The sequence below is a fragment of the Diabrotica undecimpunctata genome, chromosome 8 (assembly GCF_040954645.1).
Source record: "Diabrotica undecimpunctata isolate CICGRU chromosome 8, icDiaUnde3, whole genome shotgun sequence".
In the NCBI taxonomy this organism is placed as follows: domain Eukaryota; kingdom Metazoa; phylum Arthropoda; class Insecta; order Coleoptera; family Chrysomelidae; genus Diabrotica; species Diabrotica undecimpunctata.
Window position 1 is genome coordinate 118,713,832 of NC_092810.1, and position 26,742 is coordinate 118,740,573.

Below are 26,742 nucleotides of genomic sequence, written 5' to 3' on the forward strand. Positions count from 1 at the left end.
ATAAAAATTTTTTTGCATCTTATTTGAGGTCCCAAATTTTACATTATAAGCAAAATTCAACCTTTTGTCTGGTTTTTATAAATCAAATCTCTGACCACTGAACTATTTGACCACCAAGCCAGGTTAAAAATCATCGCAACATTTTTTAATGGCAATGGTGGTCATATAGTTTATCGTATTAAAGCCCCTGCATTTACCTGTAGACTACTCTTTCAATTTATAAGTTTGGCCGAATGGTACAAATTTGATTTAATACTTTATTTTAATTTTTAAAAAGAAAAATATTAAATTTTAATTCCTTTCTTCGCAAAGTTTTTGTTATTTTTTTGTTACATTTATCACACTAAGTAAACAATGTTTTTAATGTGAATAACAACTGTAAGCATTAGGATTTTTAGTTTTTGAAAATTTCTTACCATGGTTTATTTCATTTTGGAAAGTGTATATATCACTTATATCATGTTTTTATTATGATCATGTTCACCTAGATCCCATTAGAAGTACAGGGTAAGTAGCAACTGTATCTAGAATCAACCCAACTGGTGCCAAACCATTTTAAAGAAGAACAAATTCCATCGATATAAAATACACTTAGTACAGGAACTTACTCTTCATGCCGTTTATTGTTTTGTAAAATAATGAATGAGCGAACAGTGACTGATCCTCAGTTTATCTTTAATATCTGCGCTCAATTTTTTAGATCTGGAAAACAATATTATATTTTTCGCTGTATCATTCGTATAACCCCCAACCTTAATATCAAAATCATCACTTAATCCAACCGTTAAAAATAATTCCTACTCTGACTCTAACCCCACCTTTAAGAAACACATGTTTTAAAAAGTAAAATCGGTCTCTCTGATATTGGTACCCGCAGAAAACAGACTTAATTTTATTGCCATAAATAACAGGCGATTTCTACGCTGTCTCCTCCTCTCTTCGTGAACGACTACTCACAAAGAAACATTACCGTAAAAAAGTACCGCAAATTCGTTGTAGACAAACACCGCTATTCCGCTAAACACAATTAAAACTCGTACGAGAAACCACTGCGTGTGACCCCTGCTTATATCACGATTATAAGTGAACGAGTGTATATAACAGTAATATTGATAAGTTCTTTATAAACTTGATTTAGTTATTGTCGGTATAAAATTTAATTACCTGTCTTAATTACTTTGAATCACACATATGATGTAGTTCTACTGATGCTTGAATTGTACAATCTCTTAATAAACAATCCTGTAAATCGTTATAATTGCCGTTATTGGCCTGATTCAAAAGAACTGCATACAAAGCAACTTCAAAAATTAAATCTAAGGGCTGATGGTACCATTTCTTTAACGAATTTATTTACAATACGTTTAAAGCCAACTTTAAGTCGATTTTAAAGCCTACAGTCAAAGAAGGTGCTATTCGTGCTTAAAAGAAACATTTCTCGATAACAGTTTGATCAACACCCAGGCTCCGACTAACGACAAACCAGAAAGAATAAAAAAAAAGTCTTAGAGCAAGCCAACAGAAGATATCCCAAAAATGACACTAAGATTGTTTTAGGTGACCTGATTGCAAGAACAGGACGAGAGTGCGAACATTCTAAGGGATCAAAATGTAATTAAAGAAGTACAGAAAGATATATAGTCCTACTGGACCAGAATAAAGTAAGATATTAAATCATCAGCAAAAGATGAAATAGGAACAGTTAATTGTGCTCGTAAATATCATTCTTTTGACGACGAATACAAGAATGGAAAAAATGAAACCAATGAAACAAAATTATACTTACCCAGCGAACTAAAACAACTGTACATAATATTACATAATATTACATAATTATACATTATATGTATTACATAATAATACATAATTGAAGTGGATATTATGAAAATGTGTATTTTATTTTTTGTTCATAAGGTCAAATAGAAAAATGGAGTGATATAAATAAACATTTATTTTTACTTCGTATTTTCATACAGATGAACCGAAAGAAAGAAATTCTTTAAGAAAAAAGAAAATAGAAAATAAACAAAAATTTTAAAATTAATAACCTAAAATTTCTATTCCTGTTCAATTTCTAATATCCCGAAAAAAAAAATAATAGTGTGTGGGTCCACCTCTGTGTGGCCTTAGTGCTCTAACTCTATTTGGAAGACCTCTTATTAAATTATTGATAAACTGCTGCGGTTCCCAAATCGCGCGTAATGTATTGGCCAATTGATCTAAGGTTTGGGGCGGTTGAAGGAGCCTATTTTGTTGCCTAGTCATTTCAGTCGCCAATCCATTCTTGTAATGCCATGAGCTTCTGTACACTCGTTGACAATTCTCGCACGGTGAGGGCGAGCATTATCATCAATCAGAACAAATTGTTCGCCTATTTCACCAAAAAATGAAACAACTATTGGTACTATGACTCTGTCTCGATATCGTGTAGCAGTCATTGTCTCATTAATTAAGACGACTAAGTCCGTGCGACCGTCAAAACATATGCCTATCCACACGCAAACGGACCCACCTCCAAAAGGAGTGGTTGGGACTCTCAGATTTTCATTTTAACGCTGTCGTCTTTCCCACTACACCAATATTCGGCCATCATTCGTATACAAACGAAATCTGGACTCGTCAGTAAAGAGACAATTCCTCCAATTCTCGAAATTCCACTGATAATGTTTCATCGCCCAGCGATATCTGCATGCACGCTGCTCCCTAGTTAGTCGTGGATGGGGAGCGTGCCGTCTAGCCCTTAAATTGGATGCATGTAACCGTCTTCTGACAATTTGACTGGAAATCGCTCATCCAGTAGCATGCCTGAAGATACTGTTAATTTTGGAAGCTGTGAATGGTGGGTTTCTTCTTGCCGTCAGAACTACAAAACGGTCTTACCAACGAGTTGTAGATCATTCTCTTCCTCCTCCATGCCTGTATGTTGCAGATCCAGTTGCTGCATACCGATTCCATGCACGACTTATCACACTTTGCGACACATTTAGCCTCATAGCAATCTCTTGTTGAGTTATGACTTGTTGGATCCAACGAACTAATTGCTCGAGCTGCACTAGTTTTAAACGTCTTTACAGCATAATGTTTTTGTGATAAATAGATTTCTTGACTTATTGACAACTGGTAAAGCCAATACAAGCACTTTTATACAAATAATATATTTATGTTTGGAACAACATGTCTCTCTTTGTACGAGATAAGGGCCGATAAGAATAGGGAGAAAAAAACCACATGCAACAAATATTGGCAATAAAGATAGCATATAGAGTATAGTACAGGCAATTCTTTTAAAAATAGTTTTATATGTTAATTTTAGGAATTTTAAAATTATCCAGTTCAATTGTTGAGTAGTGTAATTCAAGATAACCAAAGCCAATGTAGAAGCCAGAATGATGATTATTAACTACAAAAAAAAATGTATTGAATAGATAGGTAGAATACTTTGACCAGGTACTTAATATAGAGAAGGAAGAAAGAGGAATTAATCTTGAGGAACAGACGAAAGGGAACAGGAACCACCAACGATTCTTGAAGTTAAAGACGCAGTTAAAAAATTAGCCAGAAACAAATCACCCGGAACAGATAATATCGCTGCGTAACTATATATCTAAAAAAGGTGGCCACGATAATGTAATGGTACTACAACAGCTCATAAAAGAAATGTAGATACAGAAACCCCTTCCAAGTGATATTGGAATACTCTGCACAATACACAAAAAAGGACATATCTTTAAATGCTCTAACCAGAGGAATTGCGCTTCTAAATGCAGCGTATAAAATATTTCTACAATACTATACCACCGTATGGCACCATGTGCAGAACTAATAGTGGGAAAATACCAGGCTGGTTATAGAGGGGATAAATCGACAATTCATTAGAATTTTAGAAAAACACTGGAATATGGCATATATACTCATCACATATTTATAGACTACAAAGCAGCTTACGACTCTGTAAATAAAAGAGAAATCTTCAAAGCAATGAAAAAGCTAGGAGTATCAAATCAGTGAATTTAACAAAACTAACTTTTGAAAAAGTTGAATGTAGAGTGCGAATCCAGTAAGAACTGTCTGAACCTTTTAAATAATAGGCCCCGTCAGGGACACCCTCTGTCCTGTATACTGTTTACTCTGGCTTTGGAGAAAGTAATATGTATATCACAAAGTACCATTACCGGCTTAATACATAACAAATAAGTGCAAATCCTTGCATTTGCTGGTGATATCAATTGTTGGGAGAACGGGAAACGGTGTAGTAGATATAGCTATACAAGATAAGCACTAAAAGAATGGGCTACAAAAATGGGTTTAAGACTAATCACCAACAAAATGAAGTACAACTACGTAAAATATGGAGTGACAACCTTCCACGGAGGTATTAATCCGCCAATGAACAAGCAGAATTGCTTATAAAGAGAAGGAAGAAAAATAAGGAGAAGAAAATAAATTACGTGAAAATAACTACGCAACCACAAATCCCACGCCACTTGTTATAAAAAACGACATCATCGAAGAAGTGATTGAATTTGTATACCTAGGACAGCTCGGTAACCTTAAAAATTATATTACCACAGAGATAAACCGCTGAATTTGTACGGCCAGCAGATGCTATTTTGTGCTCAATCTTCTTAAATCTGCAGTTTTATCGAGAAACACAAAGGTAGAACTCTACAAAACAGTAATCCACCCAGTTCTAACAATCTGGTTCAGAGACCTGGACTCTAATAAAAAGTAATAAAAACATGTTAGGATATTTACAAAGAAAAGTACTGACGGTAATTTATGAGGCAGTGAATGACAATGGAGAGTGGAGAAGACAATACAACTTCAAACTTTATAGAATATACCAGAAACGTCTAGTAGGATTAGGTGGATAGGGCATGTAATGCGGATGGAACAAAATGACAAGATGAACTAGAAAAACGCTCTTTTTTTTAATTCTTTGGTCAGAGTAGAAAAGGTGGATATAGAATTAAGTTTCTTGATAGCATCAATGAAAACATAGGAAATATGGGAATACGTGCTTAGTGGAGAATAGGGACGACTGGTGAGAAATTCTTAAGAAAGCTAGAACCCACGCAGGGTTGTAAAGGCAGAATGATGATAACAATTACGTTTATAATTAATGAAAGACATTATTAATCCTGCCTTCGCGATTATTACGGAAAATAATCAACGATATAATGTAGATCATGTGACTTTTAAATAGGATGGTGCTTCTCCGCATTATGTGTTAGTTGTATGTCAATATTTACACCAAGAGTTTTCACTGCATTGGATTGGGAGAAGAAGCAGCATCGAATGGGCTCTTCGGACACCAGATTTGTCTCTCCTAGACTTCTTTTTGTGGGGACACCTAAAAAGTTAACTCTATAAAACATCATCACTTCGGAATGTGAGAGAACGTTTCGAACGAAAATTTTATTATTGCATGGACGCTGGAGATTATAAGTTTCAAAATTTGGCCAACTTACTTAACTTACTTTCCGTGTCCGGAATACCAATAGCTTTAAATTTTGTGTTTACAATGGTTGGCCACATAGATGACCCTGTCATTCGCTAATAATAGGTCTTCTTTTGTGCAGGTCTCTCTCACCTCTGTGCATGATAGTAGATGGTGACTATTTTGAACCGCGCCACAGTCGCAGGTATCGTCCTCCTGGTATCCCTATTTCTTCAGATTACTAGCACAACGTGGAACGCCAGTTCTTAGTCTGGTTAGCGCTTTCCATGTGGGATACGGCAAATTGTATCCAGCGGCCATTTCCTCTGAGGAAGCGGCCTTAATCTACTTGGCTGAACTTGGTCATACAAGGGTGTCTTCGATTCGTCTCCTGCTTTTTTTGTTCTGTCTCTTTTTCTTTAGGTCTTCTTTTGTGCAGGTCTCTCTCACCTCTGTGCATGATAGTAGATGGTGACTATTTTGAACCGCGCCACAGTCGCAGGTATCGTCCTCCTGGTATCCCTATTTCTTCAGATTACTAGCACAACGTGGAACGCCAGTTCTTAGTCTGGTTAGCGCTTTCCATGTGGGATACGGCAAATTGTATCCAGCGGCCATTTCCTCTGAGGAAGCGGCCTTAATCTACTTGGCTGAACTTGGTCATACAAGGGTGTCTTCGATTCGTCTCCTGCTTTTTTCGTTCTGTCTATGACGTGACCTGTCTTCTGATAGCAGGTAGAGCGATTCCAACTATGTGGTAGACCTCTTGGATAGGTGTCGGTTTCAGGCAACCAGATATTATACGAACCGTTTCATTTAACGCAAAATCGACGTTTTTAGCGTGAGCAGAGTTTTCCCACACCGGTGCTCCAAACTCGGCGGCAGAAAAACATAATACTAAGGCAGAAGTACGGGAAGTGTGTGGTTGTGCTCCCCATTTTGTGTTTGTTAGTTTGCGGATAACGTGATATCGATACGACAGAGTTCTACCCATACATACGCCGAGGTATTTTGGCGTTTCATTGTGTTCCAGCATCTGACCACGCCATTTCACCTCCAGTGTCCTTCGGGCATGCTTGTTTATAAGGTGGAAAGTACAGACCTGGGTTTTTGTAGGATTGGGTTTCAGGTGGTTTTCGTCATAGTATAGTGCACCTGTCTTCTAGGGTACCTGTTAGTTTTACTTCGACTTCGACTTGAAGGTACTTTTCTGTATCATCCGCGTAAATAAACTGTCTTGTTTGTTGGTTTTTGGGTTGGTTGTTGATGTAAATGTTGTATAGCAATGGCGCGAGGACACTTTCCTGTGGGAGTCCATTTTTTTACATCCTCCACTGACTGTTCTTGGACTGGAGCGTTACGTAGAAGCGTCTATTTTGAAGAAGACATTTCATTAACCTTGTTAGTTGGAAATCCTTTGTAATTTCGTAGAATTTTACCAGCAGACGTTGATGGTTAACTGTGTCATAGGCGGCAGTCAGGTCCATGAACGCTACTCCTGTTATTTCTTTCCGTTTAAACCCATCTTTAATATGTTGGGTGAGATTAAGAGTTTGACTACAGCAGCATTTTCCGGGTCTAGACCCTGCTTGTTCAGGAATAATTTTAGTGTCCACAGATTCAGCGATCCGGTTCAGTATCATTCTTTCGAACGCCTTGAAAAGGTGACCCAAAAGAGAAAAGGTCGAAAACTCTTTGTATCCGCCGGATCCTTTCCTGGTTTTAAGAGTGCCAACACTCTAGCTTTCCTCCAGATTTTGGGGATTTGGAATATACGGACACAATGGTTCATCATTTTTACGAGCCACTCTAGGGTTTTTAATTTAAAGTGCTTTCTTTGTTCTGTTTCTGTTCTGATTGGGTGCAGGGAAATAAATAAAGAATTGCAAGGGCTTTAAAACGATATCTTATTTGAACCTCATTGCCATTAAAATTGTTGGAGTAATTCTTCATGTGGGTTAGAAGTCAAAGTAAAATAATCAACAATACTACAAAAGTTTCCTTTAATCAAAAAATGGACGTGTCGCTGAGTTTTTCAAAAATGTTGTTGCAGTTCCTAATAATATTCATGTTTCGATTTCGACTGGCAGTCATATATAATAAATATTCTATTGTATAGTATATGAAATACGTTCTGCATAAATAACAAAAAACAGTTTAGTGCAAGCCGATTCCATAAAAGGTTTAAAAATTACTTACCTATAATATGATTTCAATTTTTAGTTTTATCAGTAAAATTCGTTGTTTTGTATTTAAGAAGACTACAATAAAGATTGTCTATTTTGGTCACGCCCTAACTCTGTTGACTAAAAAAAACCTGTCGTTCGAAAGAGAATACTAACCATCTCGGAAAGTTTCTAATTCAATTCGTTCCTTAATAATATCGATGTAGTTGATAACGTTGCACCTAGTAATAATTTATAATTTAATCTAGAAAAGCAAGAGATAGCGAAATTTTCGCAGTAAAATTCTTTCTATATGTAAACTAAGCTTGAAAGCATGCTCTAAGGGCAGAAAATAATCTAATAGAATTTGCAGGCTCATACTTATATTATGATGCAAAAAAATTAAAAAGTCTTTTCCTATGAAAGTAACTACGCTAGTTGTTTACATTAAGAAAAGGCAATTTGGCTCTTTTTAGTTTGTTTCTATTTGTTTTGGGTATTTTCGCATTCATTTAAAACCTCATTAGTCATGTTTGTTTTGGTTAGGTATTTACTGAAAATAATGGGAGATGGTAATGAAGTGGTGAAATACAGGGTCTTTACGTACCGAGTGCTCCAAGAGCATACAACGAAATTTACTCGACAAACAACCACGGATACTAAAAATTCAAAATTCTTTACCTAATTATACTACAGGGATGAGTTCCTTAAGAAACGGCAAAATAACGCAAAAGATAGAAAACATGATACTTTGTGAAACAAAATGAGATGAAACTAGTAGAGGGGGGAAAACCTATAACTTACATTATATTAAACTAGTACTATCGATAGTTTCCCACCTTTAGACGTTAGCTTATGAGCTTTTTGAGTTTAGTCATAATTATAGGTATGACGTTGAACAATCATCATCATCTTTGGCTAGACAATCCTCTGTGGATCTTGGCCTGCTCTAAGATTCGTCGCCATTCTGTTCGGTTTCTGGCAACATGTTGCCATATTCTGATTTTTAATATCCGTAAGTCGGTTTCAACTCCATCTAACCACCTAATTCGCGGTCGGCCTTTGCTTCTTCTTCCTACAGGTGTTCCTGTGGTTAGCTTTTTAGCAATCGTATTTTCTGGCATTCATATTATGTGTCCAGCCCATCTAAGTCGCTGTGTTTTAATGAACGTTATGACATCTGGCTCATCAAAGAGCTGATACAATTTAAAATTATATCTTCTGCGCCACTGCCCTTGGTCGTTTATAGCTCCAAATATTTTGCGGAGTATTTTACGCTCAAATATTTCCAAAAGTCTTTCATTTTTCTGCGTTAGAGTCCATGTTTCTGCTCCATATGTGAGGACCGGCCTCAGAAATGTTTTGTATATAATAATTTTAGTTCTTCTTTGAATGTTTCTTGAGTGGAAATGCTTTTGGAGTCCATAGTATGCCCTATTTGTAAGATTTATTCGTCTTTTGATTTCTTTGCTTGTTTTATTGGTAGCAGTCAATAGCGACCCAAGGTATGTGAAGTTGTCAACACGTCCAAAGGTATGACTTCCAAAGACTGTTTCTCGTTCCTCATGTACTTGGTTTTGTCTTCGTTGATGATTAGACCGACCTGTTTCGCCGCTGTTTCCAATTCTAGGAGATATTGTCCAACCTCTCGCTTGCTAAGCCCTATTATGTCAATGTCATCAGCATATGCTAAGACTTGTATCGATCTATTGTAAATAGTACCGCCATCCCTAATTCGTGTATCTCGGACTGCCTTTTCTAAGGCAATATTAAATAGGAGGCAAGCCAGAGCATCCCCTTGTCTGAGTCCATCCTTTATCTCAAAGGATCTAGAATTCTCTCCCTGTATTCTAACAGTGGCTTCTAAGTTAGACATTGTCATTTCCGTTAGTCGGATAAGTTTCTCTGGTATACCAAACTCATCCATTGATTGGTATAGCACTGTTCTCTTGACACTGTCGTATGCGGCCTTGAAGTCGACGAATAGGTGATGGGTTTCAATATTGAATTCTAATGTTTTCTCGAGAATCTGTCATATTGAATGAATCTGGTCAATTGTTGATTTTTCTGGAGTGAATCCAGCTTGATATTTACCAACTATGCCCACTGTGTAAACTTGCAGCCTTTCGTTGAGAATAATTGCTAGTATTTTGTAAGCAGTTGTTAACAGGGTTATACCTCTATAGTTGTCAGTCTGGAGCTGGTCACCTTTTTTATGTAACGGGCATAACGGACGTTGAACAATACTTCTTTTAATTTCGCTTAAAGTAAAAACTAATTGAAGGCGATAAAGTAAATGTAAGTAAAAACAGTTTAATTAGTAGTATTTTTTTTAATCCAAAATTAAATCATTGATCAAGAATAATTTCTACTATGATTTGAGACATCGCATATACTCTTATCAATACATATTTATCGTAGCTTGGTGGTTTACTGATGAGGATATCGTACTTTTACGCGGACACTCAGGATTTGAATCTCACATGAGAGTTTTTTTTTTGCAATAATTTAATATTAAAATTTAAAATTGTGCAAATATCGTTTGCTTTGAATCACTTAACATTTATATCAGTATTAATTAGTAGGATTTACGTAAACTAAAAGTTACGTTCGTCATACCTATAATTATGACTGAAGTCAACTATCTCATAGGCTAATGTATAGAGGTGGAAGACTATCAATAGTCCTAATGTGTTGTAATGTAAATTATAGGTTTCTATCGATAATTTCCCACATCTACTAGTTTTATCTCTTTTTATTTCACAACGTACTATGATTACCATCTTTTGCGTTATTCTGTCGGTTCTTGATGCACTTACACCTGTTTATTTTTATTAAAAAAGATAACCGATGTTTATGGTATATGCCACATAAAAATCTCCAATTATGGGATTAATTTGGTCTTGGAATTCTTTTGCATTTGGTTTCTTTCTATCAGTAGCGATTGTAAACAATCATCATTATCATCACTGATGCTACAACCCTATAAAAGAGCCTCGATCTTCCCAAGTCTATTACGCCAGTCAGTTCTATCCATTGCCAACTGTTGCCAGTTTGCTGCGCCTATTTGTTTACCATCCTCATCTACACCATCCCTCCATCTGAGTTTTGGCCTACCCCTACTTATAATTCCCACAGGTTGCGACATAAGGATTCTTCTAGGAGGGTTGTTCTGTTGTGATCTTGTCAGATGTCCTGCCCATCTTAGTCTTCTTATTTTTATAAAGGATACTACGTCTTTACCACCAAATATATGTTTATATCTGTGATATCTCTCGTAGTTGTACCTCCTTCTCCAAACACCATTTTCACAGATGACACCGAATATTCTTCTCAGGGTCCTTCGTTCAAATATAAGCAGGAGATTTTTATCTTCCTTGGAAATGGTCCATGTCTCCGACCCATATGTCAACACTGGTTGTATAAGAGTTTTGTATATGGTTATTTTTGTTTTTTGGCTTAAGTTTCTGCTTCTTATATGTCTACTCAGTCCAAAATAGCATAAATAGCATTTGTTTGCTAGGATTATTCTTCGCTTGATTTCTTCCGTCATGACGTTCTCCTTGGTGATCAGAGAGCCTAAGTATGTGAATACCATACTTCACCACTTCAAAGGTAGAATTATCAACCGTGAATTGGTGGCCGATGTTTTTGGCTCTATTGTTGGGTGTTGATGCCATTATCTTAGTTTTATCTTTATTTACTTGCAGGCCCACATTTTTTGAGGCGCAAAGGAAACAAGCCAGCGCATCTCCCAACATGCGTTTCAAATGCCTGTGATTATTCGCCCTGTATTTCGACTTTGCAAACAACTTTACGCATTGTAGCCTTAACTAATCTTATCAGTTTATCAGGGATGTGGAATTTATCCATGGCTTCATACAATTTATTTCTTAGGACACTATCATAGGCCGATTTGAAGTCTACGAAAAGATGGTATGTGTCGATATTGAATTCATTGGTTTTTTCCAGTATTTGCCTTAGCACAAAGATCTGGTCTGTTGTTGTTCGATAAGGCCTAAAACTACTTTAATATTCGTCAAGAAGCTCCTCTGAATATGCACTCAGGCGACCATATAAAATATTCGAAAATATTTTGTATGCTGTATTAAGGAGGGTTATTCCCCTATAGTTTCTGCATTCTAATTCATCGTCCTTTCTGTGTAGCGGGCAAACGATCCCAATACACCACTCTTCTGGGATTTGTTCCTCATTCCAGGCTCTCAGTATGATTTTATATATATGATTAGTCAGAGTAGCACCTCCACATTTAAAAAGTTCCGCGGGTATACCGTTACTTTCTGGAGATTTATTATTTTTTAGGTGTTTTATTGCATTCCGTAGTTCCTGAATTGATGGAGGCTCCAATGGTGTATTGTTGTTTGCTCCTGGGGGTGGTTGATTTGGATCTTCTACTTCGATAGTAAGTAGTTCTTTATAATGTTCCACCCACCTTTTCAATACTTCTTCTTTTGTATTGAGTATATGCCCCTCCTTATCCTTACATAGTCCGATCCTTAGTTTAAATTCTTTTAGATTTTTATAGAATTTTCTTGTTTGATTTTCCTTTTTTAATGCCTCAAGTTCTTCCAATATTCTATTTTCATCCTGTTACACACTTATTACAGTGTCACACTTATCCCTCTTTAATTTTATTAAAAAACATAACCGATATTTATGGTATATGCCACATGAAAATCTCCAATTATGGGATTAATTTGGTCTTGGCATTCTTTTGCATTTGGTTTTTTTCTATCAGTAGCGATTGTAAACAAGCATATAGTATTTTAATCAGAACTGCTAGCAATGTATTCTTATGTTCAAGAGTGCCTGAAAAAAAACGTCTGAAATTAGCCAAAATATTTATTTCCCTAGACAGTCAAACTCCACTGAAGGCTAGCAAGTAAATAACTTCTGCGTAGATAACAGTTTAAAACTACAAAGTGTCCCTTAATCAACGGACATAATACAACACATTGGTGGGTACCAGGACATTAAATATTGCTAATATTCCTGTTAAAGAAGGAACAAATACTCCTTTTATCTAAACTAAAACCAATATGCATTGAACCGAAAACAAGAATAATGGAAAATGTCTAAAAATAACTGAATTCGATGACTTGACAACGCTGCAATACAAAAAAATAGCTAGGAAACAAATTTTTTTGGTAGCCCCGCCTACTAGTATCGCTATCTCATTTTAAATGTGTTTTTCTCATTTCCTACCGTTCAAAATACACACCCACCTTAAATTCTTTCCGATACTGTATCCTTGGACTCAATTGAAATTTCATTAAAAATATCTGCTCATGAACAAAAAATGGTTAAGTTTATTAATTCTTATGATTTGATAGCACACCTGTTAAAAATGCTGAAATGGTCTATACGTAACTGCAATTAAAAAGTTAAATTGAAAATAGAAGCAACAAATTTCTATTTATGTTATTATTTGCAGTGTTTTAATCTTAAGGTTATTAGAATTTTGGGATAGTTGATTGCCTTTTCTTAACTGTATCTTAAATTTATTCTGATCTAAGCCATTCGGCGAATGATGCGTAGTTTTTCTGGTTACATACCCCAAATAAATTTCGGGGAATTACGCGTGTCATCATGTCACGCAGGATGGTCTTTCCATAATTCAAAGTGTCCATTCCAATGTGGAAAAACTATTTTCAAATGGTGATTATCCTATAACATGTAAATAGTGTGGTTAGAAAAGTATGCGACTGATAAAAAAAGTATAAGCTAAGCTACAAAATTTTAAATATAAGGAAATAATTATTGCATAATAAAATATACTAGGTATAGAGTAAATGAGGTAACAGTATTATAAAGTTATGTCATTATTTTGAACTATACAGGGTGTGGAGCTAAGTTTTGATTAAATGTAATGGCTAATACAGTTATGGTCAAAATCTGAAATTACGAATCTGTACATTTTGAATGGCGTTGAGTTAAAATATAATGTGGCGCTTCCATTTATAGCGGAAGTAGACGTCAAGTTTGTTAGTTTGAATAAAACCTAATATTTTTTATTTTATTTTCGAATTCTACATTAAAGTTTAAATAAAATTTGTGCACAATGGCCTATATCAAATTTAAGTATTTTTGACTTACTTCGATTTTTTTCAAAATAAAAAAAATTCTAGTCTACATTGAATAACAATATCTTTATTTATAACAAGACTAGTGACGTGCAATATTAACCCATAAACAATAAGCGCTTGCCGTCAACTCCATGTGTGGAGTTCATCGATATTTCTTACAGGGTTCTGAAGCTATTTTCTGGTGGCATTTTAAAGTAATTAATATTTAAATGTGAATAAGCCACAATTAAAGGTTAAATTACGTTTATTGACGTTTCAATTTCCACTTCGGAAATCGTTCTCAAAATACAAACATTCAAATGTTTGTATTACCATCATCTATCATCAAACATGTCGTAAAAATTCTGAGCAACAGGCCCAAAGGTATGAGCAGGTGATCATATTTATATCTTATATCTTGCTGATACTAAGCTGAAGCCTTCTGTTCATTTCTTAAAGTATGTAATGCCGGTCGTATGGTTGATTCTAAAAGGTAGCAATATCTTTCACCATTTAAATTCTCATCCTAAAATTTTAATGCTTAAGTGTTTTTATGTTTTATTTTAGATAATAAAATACTTCAAAAGTGCTGGATTTAGGTGTAGAGAAATACCGATACCAAACGAATTGGCTTAAAAATACAACGGGCAATGTAATAAAATACACGGTAAAGTAAGCAACGTATAAATAATTTAAATCTTTAAATAATTTAAATTAAATTTAAAACATCCTGTATTAAATATAAATGAGTTGGAGATACAAAGTTAACATGTAAGCGCTTTTTATTTATCAGTTACAACTTCACGTCACTGACCTCCTTATTAATGGAGATATCCGTATTCAATTTAGACTAGGATTTTCTCAAAATTTTGAAAAAAAATTGAAATGTTTCAAAAATAGTTTATTTTTGGTATAGGATATTGAGCAATTTTTTTTTAATTTCATGTAAAATTCGAAAACAGTATAAAAAATATTAGGTTATATTTAGAATAACATAGTTGAGGTCTACTTCTGGTATAACCGGAAGTGCCATATTTAGGACAACAATTTATTTCAACTCAGCGTCGTCCAAAACCTATAGCTTTATAATTTCAGATTTTTAACATAAAGAGCTTTTAAAGAGATCCCCAAAGATGCCACACATTTTGTTATTATTCCTCAAGTTTCACAAAATCTATAGTAGAAACCCTCAATTCACAAGAGTGATATCATAGTTTAAACGCCGAATATCCTCAAATTTAAATGTACACAGCGGTCCTCGAAAACTGCCTGTTTTCTCGATTGCAATTTGCGTTTCCCCATAAGAAATTACAGAATATATAAAGTAGTATATTTATTTGTGCTTCTCTATAGTAGACTTGACCAGAAGTTGTCGTACAGTGTAGCCAAATCTTGTTCACAAGTAGTAATTATGGTCATACAAAACCTGTATTCTTCCACGCAGCGATTATTACCGTCATAAAAATACCAAAAAACATTTCAATAATAAAAATTTAGCACAAAATTGTAATAAAATAAATTTTATTTATATGTTCCGTTTCGTTACGTATTTAAATTTATAAAATAAAAATCGATATTTTAAAACATAATTTTTCAATCGTTTGGCAATGTTGGAATTAGCGAGGGAACTCGGTTTTACAATTCGGATCCAGACATGCAGTAAAACTAGTTTTTATTATTTTTTTGCCGAAGAAATGAACGAAGAAAACATTGGTGTTTCTATGGGTAAATAGTGCATGCGTTTTTGTGAGTATATTTTATGTGATAAGTTTGTAAACTTATTGTTGTCAATACTGTTTTATCAATACTTTATTGTAGTATTGATAAAACGTGTTATTGATAATAAGAGTGTTATAGTTTGTCGTTTTATAGTAAATATTTAGTTATATTCTTTGAAATTATTGTATGTATAGTATATATCCAGATTATTGAAATACGATGGACGAAAAACCGAGTTGTTCGAAGAGAAGACAGCAAAATTCTGATGTTGATTCCAAGAATGAAAAGCCGCAAAAGAGACGGAAAATGATAACGTCCGAAGAGAAGGTAATGATACGAAACGTTTATGAAGGAATTGTCGGCAGAAAAATGGCATTAAACGTTAGCCAAGCGGTCGACATTTGTAGCAGTTTAACAAAAGTATCCGTTAGCTGTATTTATCGTGTACTTAAAAATACATCGGAAAATAAAAAGCACGAAAAAGGTAAAACTACTGGTAGGAAAAGCATTGTTTGGATGACGAGACAAGGAATATTATACGTCGAAAAATTCATTCATTTTATTTTCGGAGTGAAATTCCAACACTGAAAAAAATTTCTCAAGAGCTCGAAAATGATGACTCTTTACCCAAGATATCTCGTAGGGTCTTAATCAGGACCATGCACGAAATGAACTTTTGATACGTAAAACGCAACAGAAAAAGTATGCTATTAGAAAAAAATGAAATTATTCTGTGGAGAAGAAAATATTTAGAAGAAATACGAAAAATTCGCAGCACTGGATGCAAAATATATTATTTGGATGAAACCTGGATTAACGAAGGCCATACAGTTGGAAAAGTTTGGCAAGATTTAAATGTCAAAAGTAAACGCGAAGCATTTATAGAAGGCTGATCTACAGGATTAAAAGCTCCATCAAGAAAGGGACGGCGTTTAATCATCACCCATAAAGGAAGTGATACAGGGTTCCTTGATGATGGCTTGCTTTAATTTGAGTCGAAAAAAAAAACAGGTGATTAAGAAAAATATTAAAAGGAAGGATTTAAGAATGGCTTACAGAAAATATGGTTGTATACGAAGAATCAATGCTCAAAATTTAGCTACTTGACATTGCACGGTTAACGAAAAGTGAATATCTTAAATATGCTGTAGATGAAACTGCAAAAGATTATGGTGTCAAAGTTCTGCGTCTACCACCTTATCATTGCGAACTTAATCCCATTGAACTTATCTGGGCGCAAGTGAAAGAAGAAGTAGCACGCAATAACAAAACGTTCAAATTAAACGAAATTAAGAAACTTTTGATTCAAGCAATCCTCCATGTAACTCCAGAGAAATGGGCTAAATGTATAGGCCACATAATTAAAGAAGAACATCGTATGTGGGAATTTGACACTCATGTCGAAGTTTTACTAGAGCCAACTATAATTACACCAGGTGAAGATAATGACAGCGATAGCAGCACTACATCTTCAGATTTAGACAGCGAATAATATTTTCTAATAGTTTAGTAGGAACATCAGCATAAAAAAACCAAAAACAAAAAAAAACGAGAAGAACATAGTAAGTGTGTATAGTGTTTGTGTTAGAATAGAACAATGTTTTGTTACATCCAAAATTATTTTTATTTTGTTTTTATAGAATTTTATTTTGTTTTATAGGATTTTATTTTGTTTTGTTTTATACTGTTTAAGTGTTTTGTTTATTTTATTTAATGGGAAAATATGGCTCTTGACGAACACCCATTTAAAAAAAAGTAACGCGCCACAAGACATACCTCTCGGGCGGTGTGGAAACTGTCTTAAAATTTGTTTTAAAAACATTTTATTGTGTAACTCTTTAAGGGCGGGTCACGTCAAAAGACGTTTTAGCGTAACTTCCGCGGCAACCGGGTGGCATCAGTAAGCTTTCTGCAAAATTACTTGTTTTTTATAGCTTTTTGTTTGTGGCATTCTGTATTTTTAGGAGACAGTAGGGAATAAGCCACAAAATATTTATTCATAAGTTTAATTTACTGACGTTTCGATCTCTATATAAAGAGATCGTTTTCAAATATACAAATGATAGCAATATTTATTTTTTTTGTGGCTTTTTGCTTGTGGCATTCGTATTTTTAGGGAGAATGTTGGAAATAAGCCACAATACATCTATTTACATGTTTATTTTACTGACGTTTCGATCTCTATTACAGAGACCGTTTTTAAAGTTAAGAAAAAAAAAAGAAAATAATATAAGAATATATAAATATATAATAATAAACAAATAAAATAAATATAACTATAATTTATATCTTTGAAAACGGTCTTTGGATATAGAGATTGAAACTTCAGTAAAAACCAGATAAATATATTGTGGCCTATTTTGAACAATAATATTTAAACAATATAATATAATTAACGTTGAAATAAAAGTGAGTGAATGCCACTGGATTTTCATACGTCTTTCCCCACTTCTACGCCTTCAAACGATGACTCACTCTCCCAAATAGTGAAAATAGAGTTTAATATCCTAATACCCAACAACCTATCAAATCTTCACTGATGCTTCCAAATGTGATAACGACTTTTGAGTTGGCATTTTAACTGCTACATTGCTTGTTTTTGGAATAGAAACACAGAAGGTACTCCATATCGCACCATTAATGTATTCACTAGCTCGAATACTGCCGGGAGCATCAACGCTGTAGACAAAATGATGCAACTTAGAAATTGGGAACGAAATTCGTTGGTCCATTGTTATCTTCTGTGTCTCGGTCGACGCACATGCAGACTTATAATACCTAGGCCACCAGTCTTAAAAATTTATAATACTTTCTCTTTTAATTTCACAGACCGTGAATAGGTTTTGGGCACTTGCGGTAACAATGATCTCCGTGTACTTATGGATGTCATAAACTCGGTTAAATTTTCTGAGGTTTCTTTTAATAACCCCAAAAACACGGTCACATGGAAGAAATGAGTGACCTCGAATTAGGAAGAATTGTTGAATTTTTTTAAATATGCCTATATCGGTTGGAGCCAAACACATTCTTGTAACGCGGTGGTTTTTGTTTTGACCTTGGCAGAAAATGTCAGAAAACAGGTGTAGTTCTTTTACACCTGTTCCATATATTTTCCAACATAATCTAATAGAAAGCTGCAGACTTCATTTGGGCTGTTTCGTGCTTTCTGTTTCGTGGTAAATATAAAGAACGGATTTTCGTGACTTAAGCTGCGATAGATAAAATAGGTCTTGTACAGGCATTGCAGGAAGTTAAAGGTTCTGCATTAAATCAAAGGCGATTGCTTTTACATCATCTCTTTAAATGCATTTCTTAACTTGATCATGTAAGGCAGTGTAAAATTTTTTACTTCGGCGGCAGTGTACGACTTTTTCGGCAACCGCTACTTTTTTTGCTGCTTCACCAAGAGTGGGGCTTTTAATTTTTAAATTAATCTCCTCACAGACATTGCATGTGTCAATTGGTGGCCTACTAAAATATAGGTTAAAATTTTCATAAAAAAAATTATTGTAGTAACAGTATTTTACTGTACTCTCAGGATACATTTAAATAAATACTTCGTGCATTATTTTTATATTAAGTTTCGCATCTAAGTACTTAAATTCTTTACCAGAATAATGACACTCTTTGACTGGAAAAGTAGTAATGTGGCTACGGATAAATTCCGTATTTCAATAATGTGGAATTAATAATGTTCTCTTTTCTATGTTTCCCCTTTTATCTGTAGGTATCACACCACATACCAAAAGTCTTTTAATTCTCCTAATCCTTTCTCTTTCAATGGCGTGAATATTTAAAAAAGCACCTTCGCATAGCTTTTTTTAATCTTATCAACACTTTTTGTCCTATCTTTACCTCCTTCATTACGTTTTTTTCTTGTAGACACCTCTATTACTTCTATTAATCCTTGTAGATATATATCTTGTTCGTTTTTTGTTGTCATACCATAAAAGTTACCAAAAATAATGTTCCTTGATCTTCTTTCACTTTTTCAAAACATTTGAGTAGACACCTAAAAATGTATTTTTAAGACTCAAAAATATTATATTTTTATTGTCTTAATTGCACTGAGGTCCCATTTGCTTTGCTTCCATGGCCTTATTTTTGTAGCTAATATATGTTTGCCTTTAACTCTAGAATTTCTGATAACATTATGCTGGTATTCATCCGATTTCCCAATTCCCTCTCCATCCTTAGCGTTTTCAGCACTGGTGATTGGTTGATCATTTGTCAAAATAATATTAAAATATGAACGTTTTTCTTCCAATATACAGACAACTTTTTGTAAGCAGCAATAAGAATAAACAGTAGAAACATTATAAATTTTATCTTCTTCTTCACGTGCCATCTCCGCGACGGAGGTTGGCAATCATCATGGCTATTCTGATCTTAGATGCTGCTGCTCTGAATAGTTCAATTGATGTGCATCCGTACCATTCCCTCAAGTTACGCAACCATGAGATCCTTCTTCTTCCTACACTTCTCTTGCCCTGGATTTTCCCTTGTATAATCAATTGAAGTAGGTTGTATCTCTCATTACGCATAACATGCCCCAGGTATTGCAGCTTTCGTGTTTTGATGGTTTCCAATACTTCCATTCTTTTGTTGATTCTTCTCATGACTTCGTTGTTTGTTACATGCTCGGTCCATGATATCTTCAAGATTCTTCTATACACCCACATTTCAAATGCTTCCAACTTTTTAGCAGTCGACGCGTTAAGTGTCCATGCTTCTATCCCATAAAGCAGAGTCGAGAAAATATAGCACCTTGCCAGCCTAACTCTCAAGTCCAATTTCAGTTCTCTTGCACAAAGTACCTTTCTCATTTTATTGAAGTTTGTACGTGCTTTCTCTATTCGAACTTTGATTTCTTTGGAGTAATCGTTTGTGTGATTAATTATTGTGCCAAGATAGTGGTAGTTTTCAACTTGTTCTAAAACACTACCGTTAATTGTCAGGCTTTCACCATTATTTTGGGTTTTTGATATCCTCATAAATTTGGTTTTCTTGGTGTTTACTGATAATCCATATTCCTCTCCATACTCAACTATCTTGTTCATTAGCTTTTGGGGGTCTCGGAGGTTGTCTGTTATAATGATAGTATCGTCCGCATATATCTTCTTCTTCAAGTGCCGTCTCCATCAATGGAGGTTAGCGGTTATGGTGGCAAACGTTTGTCTATCTTCAGCTGTTCTTAAGAGTTCCTCAAATCCAAGTCCTGTCCAGTTTCTGATATTACGTAACCAGGACAATTTTTTTCTTCAATTCCTCGCTTTCCTTCTATTTTGCCTTTTATTATCAACTGAGGGATGTAGTATTTCTCGTTGCGCAACAAATGCCCTAAATAACTGGTTTTTCTTCTTTTGACTGTTCTCAATAGTTCTTTTTCTAAATTGAGTCTCGCTAGTACTTCTTCATTTGTTTTTCGTGCTGTCCAAGGAATTTTTAAAATTCTACGGTACACCCACATTTCAGATGCCTCGATTCTATTCAGGCTCTTTATTTTTAAAGTCCATGTTTCGACTCCGTAGAGAAGAACAGACCAGATAAAACATTTTACAAGTTTTAATCTCAATTTAATATTTATATGTGTATCGCAGAATAGAACGCGCATCTTAAAGAAACTATCCCTAGCTTGAGCAATTCTCGCTTTAATTTCTTGTTCTGGGTCCAGCTTGCAATTAATCCAACAGCCAAGGTATTTGTATTGGTTTACTTGTTCTAAAATATTCCCATTTATTTTTATAGGTAAGGGGATATTCTGTTTTCTTTGGATCACCATTACTTTTGTTTTTTTTTCGTTGATCTTCATTCCAAACTCTCGACAAGCATCCTTAAGGTGGTCTATAACCCTCTGTAAGTTTGTGTCTGTATCAGCCAGTAGGACAGTGTCATCTGCATATCTTATGCTAGATATTGGTTCTCCATTAATTTTTATTCCTGTGGAAAGGTTTTCCAAGGCTTGCTTGAATAGTAGTTCCGAGTAAAGATTGAACAGCATAGGGGATAGTATGCATCCTTGCCTTACTCCTTTATTTATACTAATATTTCTAGATGTATGATCGTCGATCCTAATCTTGGCACTCTGCCTCCAATATAAGTTCTTAATTAATCGGAGATCTTTGCTATCCAAGTTGATGCTCTGCAAAGTGATGATGATATAATGTTGTTAATTGGTGTTCCATTGACCTTGATTCCTGTTGTTTCTCCCTCAAGAGCTCTTTTCATAATTTCTTCAGAGTATGCATTGAATAGTAGTGGTGACAATACACACCCCTGTCGCACTCCTCTTTTAACTTCGAACTCTTCTGATTTGTGTTCATTAATGCGTACGTGTGCCTGCTGTTTAAAATATAGATTTGTTATAATTCGAAGGTCATTGTGTTGTATTTGTTTTGCTTTGAGGATGTCCATTAGCTCTTTGTGGCGGACTTTGTCGAAAGCTTTGTTGTAGTCTATGAAACAGACGTACATATCTTGGTTCACATCCAAGCATCTCTGGATTAGTACGTTGAATGCAAATAGAGCTTCACGGGTACCTACGCCATTACGGAATCCAAATTGAGTTTCTTCAATATCCATATCAAGTGTTTTGTAAATGCGTTTATGAATGCAATTAAAAAACTGCTTTGCTTTAAAAACAATTTAAGTGTGTGAGACATCAGGCTTATGGTACGGTGGTCGGTGCATTCTCTAGCATTTTTCTTTTTTGGGAGACAAATGAATGTTGAGGTCAACCATTCGTTGGGTATGTCACCCGATTGATAAATTTTATTAAAAAGCTTTAAGAGGACATCAATGTACTCATTTTCTATTATTTTAAGGATATCAATAGGCAGTTGATCTGGCCCCGGGCTTTTTCCGTTTCTGGTGTTCTTTAGTGCATACATTATTTCTTCCTTTGTAATTTCTGCACTTGTTTCTCTGTCCTCAAAAGACAAGTCTTGTGGGTTTCCTCTTTCGTCGCCGAAGAGCTCTCCCATATACTCTTCCCATCGTTTTAGTTTTTCGTCAGTCGTTATCATAGTATTTCCATTTTTATCTAAAAGAGTTGTATCGTGGTTTCTTTTTTGCAGTCCTGCCATTTCTTTAACCTTTTTATGTATGTTGAATAGGTCGTATTTGTTCTGAAGATCCTCTATCTCTTTACATTTTTCCTCATAGTAAGTTTGTTTTGTCTCCCTTATCTTTTTTCTAATTTTGTTGTTAATGATTTTGTAATTGTGACTGTCTTTGTTCTTGGCTTGTCTTCGTTGTTCCATCATGCAGAGTATCTCGTCGGTCATCCAATTGTCTTTCTTTCGTGTCGGTTAAATAAATTTTATAGGTCATGGTAAACGTCGATATGCAAAATGACAACTGACAATTTAGTGCAGAAACAACCTTAGTCCGGGACTAAGGTGGTTTCAGAAATATATGAATATTTTAAATTAATATAAAATCAACTATGCTTACAGGAATTAGGTGTATTCTGCATTAAATTGTGTGTAACCCACAAAAATATATGTTGGTGTTATAAACTCAAAATTGCCAAAATGTGACTTAGGTTGTTTATATATATATATATATATATATATATATATATATATATATATATATATATATATATATATATATGATGATATATCTATATATGAAATGTTATTATATGTATATGTATATAAATAAGGTAATTATCTATATACCCAGAAGATATATTTAACCCAGAAATTGTCAAACAAAAGTGCGACACGCACCTATTCAAACAACAGTAATTTATTGTGATAAACTCAAAACAAAATATTTTATTTATAAGCTGTATATTAAAGCCAGCTCTTTTGTGTAACGTGACCTGAAGCAATTAACGGGAAACTCGAACAGTAAGTACACATTTACTAAATGTTGAAGATAAGAATTCGCAAACGAAAGCTGCCTTGAATACCAATTACTAAAAGGTTATAACACTAGATGACAGGAGTTTCAGTTTTCATAAAATGCAGAGAGCTTTTATGGACCTAATATTTTATATCGTAATAAAAATGGATAATGGAATTGATGTTCAATTTTTAATGAACAAAATTTACGTACATATGCAGTATTTTAGATTTATGGTTATAGTTAAGTATAAAGTGTTGTAAATTCATTAAGCACAATAAATTATTTATAGTTTAAAGTTATATTTTTAATTATGTAGCTCATAAATAAATATTAATAAATATAATGTTAAGAATATTTTACAAATTTTTTCTCTAAATTTACTTGATATGACAAAAAAATTCCAGATAAATTTCACAAAACACATTTAGAAAAATAAATTTCAGACGTAGATAGAGGGGTCTCTTCATGCTAGGTCATGATCGCTAATTCTGTGAGATTAGTATAGTCAGTTGAAATTTAAAGAAGACACTATTCTGATTTTGTTGTATTTATTAATGTCCTATTACTTGTGACTTATTGGCTAGCAAAAATAATAGCCATCCTCTCTATTCATGTCGAGTTTCTGATATATACGATTGTGCATGATAATTAGAAAAAAATGTGTATATGACGTAAATTCTTAAGGAGGCAAATCAAAGCTGAATTCGACAATACCTTGGGTATTTTATCACATTGAAAAACTTCATTAAAAAGTCTTTTGGTGTTGTTTCTCTTATTTTCTGCACCTTGCTTTCTTTGTTTAAACGACATGAGCTCTATTTTTACTGTGGCCTTCGCGCAGGTATTTGATGAATTCTCTTCAAAAAATGATCTTTGCAGATAACACAAATACCATTTACTTTCACCTTTCACCTTTCGCCTTGTAACATGGAATTTATGCATTAATATATAGCTGCATTTATTTTGAAAATAAGTAACCACACACATGCACACAAAAACAATATCTTGTGCAACTAACATAAATGTAATAATTAGAATAAAAAGTGGAAACTTTAACTTTCATTTCATTAACACCTATTATTGACAAATTCTCGTAATCAATTGTTTATTGTATGGAATGAATTCCTGACATACTTTTAAAAGTATCTTTTCCAAATAATTTGAATTTTGAAACGTCTCTTATCAGTAATTTTTTTGATTTAACCAATCCATAAAAAACAATCCAAAGCAGTATAATCGTATAATCATGGGATTCAGCAGGTTTAAAGATCTTTGTCTGTATTTTTCAATCACTTTTTCAATAAACATATATTATGTTCAACATATTCTGTAACAATTAATTTACTGTGACACGAAGCACTACCTTGTTGAATCCAAGACATTTGATTGTGTGAAAATTGTAAATAACGTTCAGAGTTCATCAATTGATGAGAAAATACTTTCCAACCAATCTCTTTTTATAAACATTACACCAAACTTTTACGCCAAGTGATTAGTGATCACGAGTCTTTATTGTTGCTGGTGTGGGGGCGTAAAATTCTTCGAATGATATATGGCCCTTGCAGAGACAGCGTGACAAACGAATGGAGGGGCAGATACAATAACGAGCTAGAGTCTCTATTCGGAAAAGAAAATCTAGTCAGATATATAAAGGCCAATAGACTCAGATGGGCAGGGCATGTGATACGCAGTAACGACAATCGCCTTATAAACAATGTGTTCTGGGAAAGGCCAGAAGGAAGAAGGTCTGTAGGGCGGCCTAGAAAAAGGTGGAAAGATGCAGTCAAAGAAGATCTAGAGAAAATGGGATTGCGACAATGGAAATTACTGGCACAGGAGCGACAAACATGGAAGGCAATAGTAAACGCGGCAAAGACTCACGAAGAGTTGTAGCGCCATTGATAATGATGATGATGAGTAGACTTCGGCAAATATGCATATTGCATATTTTGCATATTGTGCATATTTTATGCGAATATTTCCTATTTTGGCATATTTGTATAAAAGTTTGCATAAAGTGCATAAAAGTTCAGATTTTTATACTGTATTTGAAAATTTTTAAACATACCAATTTATTTCAATTCTTGTATAAAATTTTGTAGTCATTTTAATCAAGAAATGATCTAAGTACGTAATCTCTACAGGTACAAAACATTTACAATTTCAAAGAAGATTAATTTAAGTAGCCCTCAACATTCTTAGAAAGTCTCGGTCACTGAGTCATTCAGTTATTGGATAATCGCTAAGGGTTCGCTCATTTGCATTTTATGATCTAATCTCCAAATCTATCTACAATTTATTGTATCTTAACAGCAGGTAAACGGCTAATAGTTTTGTTCCTAATTTAGGGATTTTCCAAAATCTCCCAGTTTATTGAATTAGGTACCTAAACATTTCTAATTTGATGCTCAGATTTGTAAATCATTTTTGTTTTGATATTCAAAGCGTAAACACTCGTTGTGCGTAACAAAAAGGAAGATTGTGATTTTATAATGCCTAAAACAACCGGTGCTTCAACTTGGATTAAACCTTATAAAGAGCTGTCTATGGATATGGGAAAAATCTACTGTTCAGTCTGTGGCAAAATTGTACGTATCTAATATTTTTTATTAAATATCTAATATTTCATACATACAGGGTGTTTCCAAATGACACTTACAACGTTTGACTGTAGATACTTCCCGAAAAATTGAACAAAACGATATAGTTAATGCGGGGTCAAACTTATTTACTTTTCGAGATACAGGGTGTTAAAATTAAAAAAAATTAAATTCTTTTAGTTAATAACAACAATAACTTTAAAACCAATAAACGTATTTACTTGAAATTTAGTACTCGTAGGTTGTTTTTAAATGAAAAATAGCTTCCTTTAGTGAGAAAAAATTGTCCATGGTACAATACAATGGTGTGTATTTAGAAAAATTTTTCACGTTTACTTTTTTTTATGAAGTCAGCTATTCTAAAACACAATTATTTTTATTGTAATTGAATTAAAAAAAAAAAAACTTTTGTTGGATTTTAAAATAAGTTATATGATGTACTAATGGTTAGTAACAAAAACTAATTTGTGGATTAATACTGCATTTAAAACACTTAGCGAGTGTTTTTTTTTCAAACCAGTTATTTGATTAACCAAAAACACCTTGTATATTTTTATATTTTAAAGGTTGGGTTAAAATAAAGGTTTTTATTTTTATTTGTAGATAGCATGTGAGAAGAAATTTCAGATAGACCAACATGTGAGAACTGCTTCACACATTGCAAAAAAAGGAAAAATAGGAGGAAAACATCAAACTTCAATGGCTAAATGTTTCCAATCTACTTCAAAAAAATTAGATGAGCAAGAAACTTTTAATGAAGACTTGTGTCGCGCATTTGTGTCTGCAAACATACCGCTTTCAAAATTAGCAAATGTAAATTTTAGTTCGTTTCTAAAAAAATATTGCAAACTTAATGTTCCAAGTGATCGGTCTCT

At 34.0% G+C, this 26,742-nt stretch overlaps 1 protein-coding gene across 2 annotated transcripts in view; it reads right to left on the reverse strand.

The window, feature by feature from the left end:
• Positions 1-26,742, reverse strand: part of Scp2 (Sarcoplasmic calcium-binding protein 2) — a 242,458-nt gene that overhangs the window by 127,163 nt on the left and 88,553 nt on the right. The window contains exon 1 of one of the 2 annotated variants that reach the window (XM_072540839.1): positions 13,182-13,293. The exons of the other annotated variant lie outside the window; for it this stretch is intronic. Within the exon in view, the coding sequence (XP_072396940.1) occupies positions 13,182-13,256 (75 nt within the window). The 5' untranslated portion in view covers positions 13,257-13,293. Of the gene's footprint in view, positions 1-13,181; positions 13,294-26,742 lie in introns of those variants that run through there. 2 annotated transcript variants of the gene reach the window in all.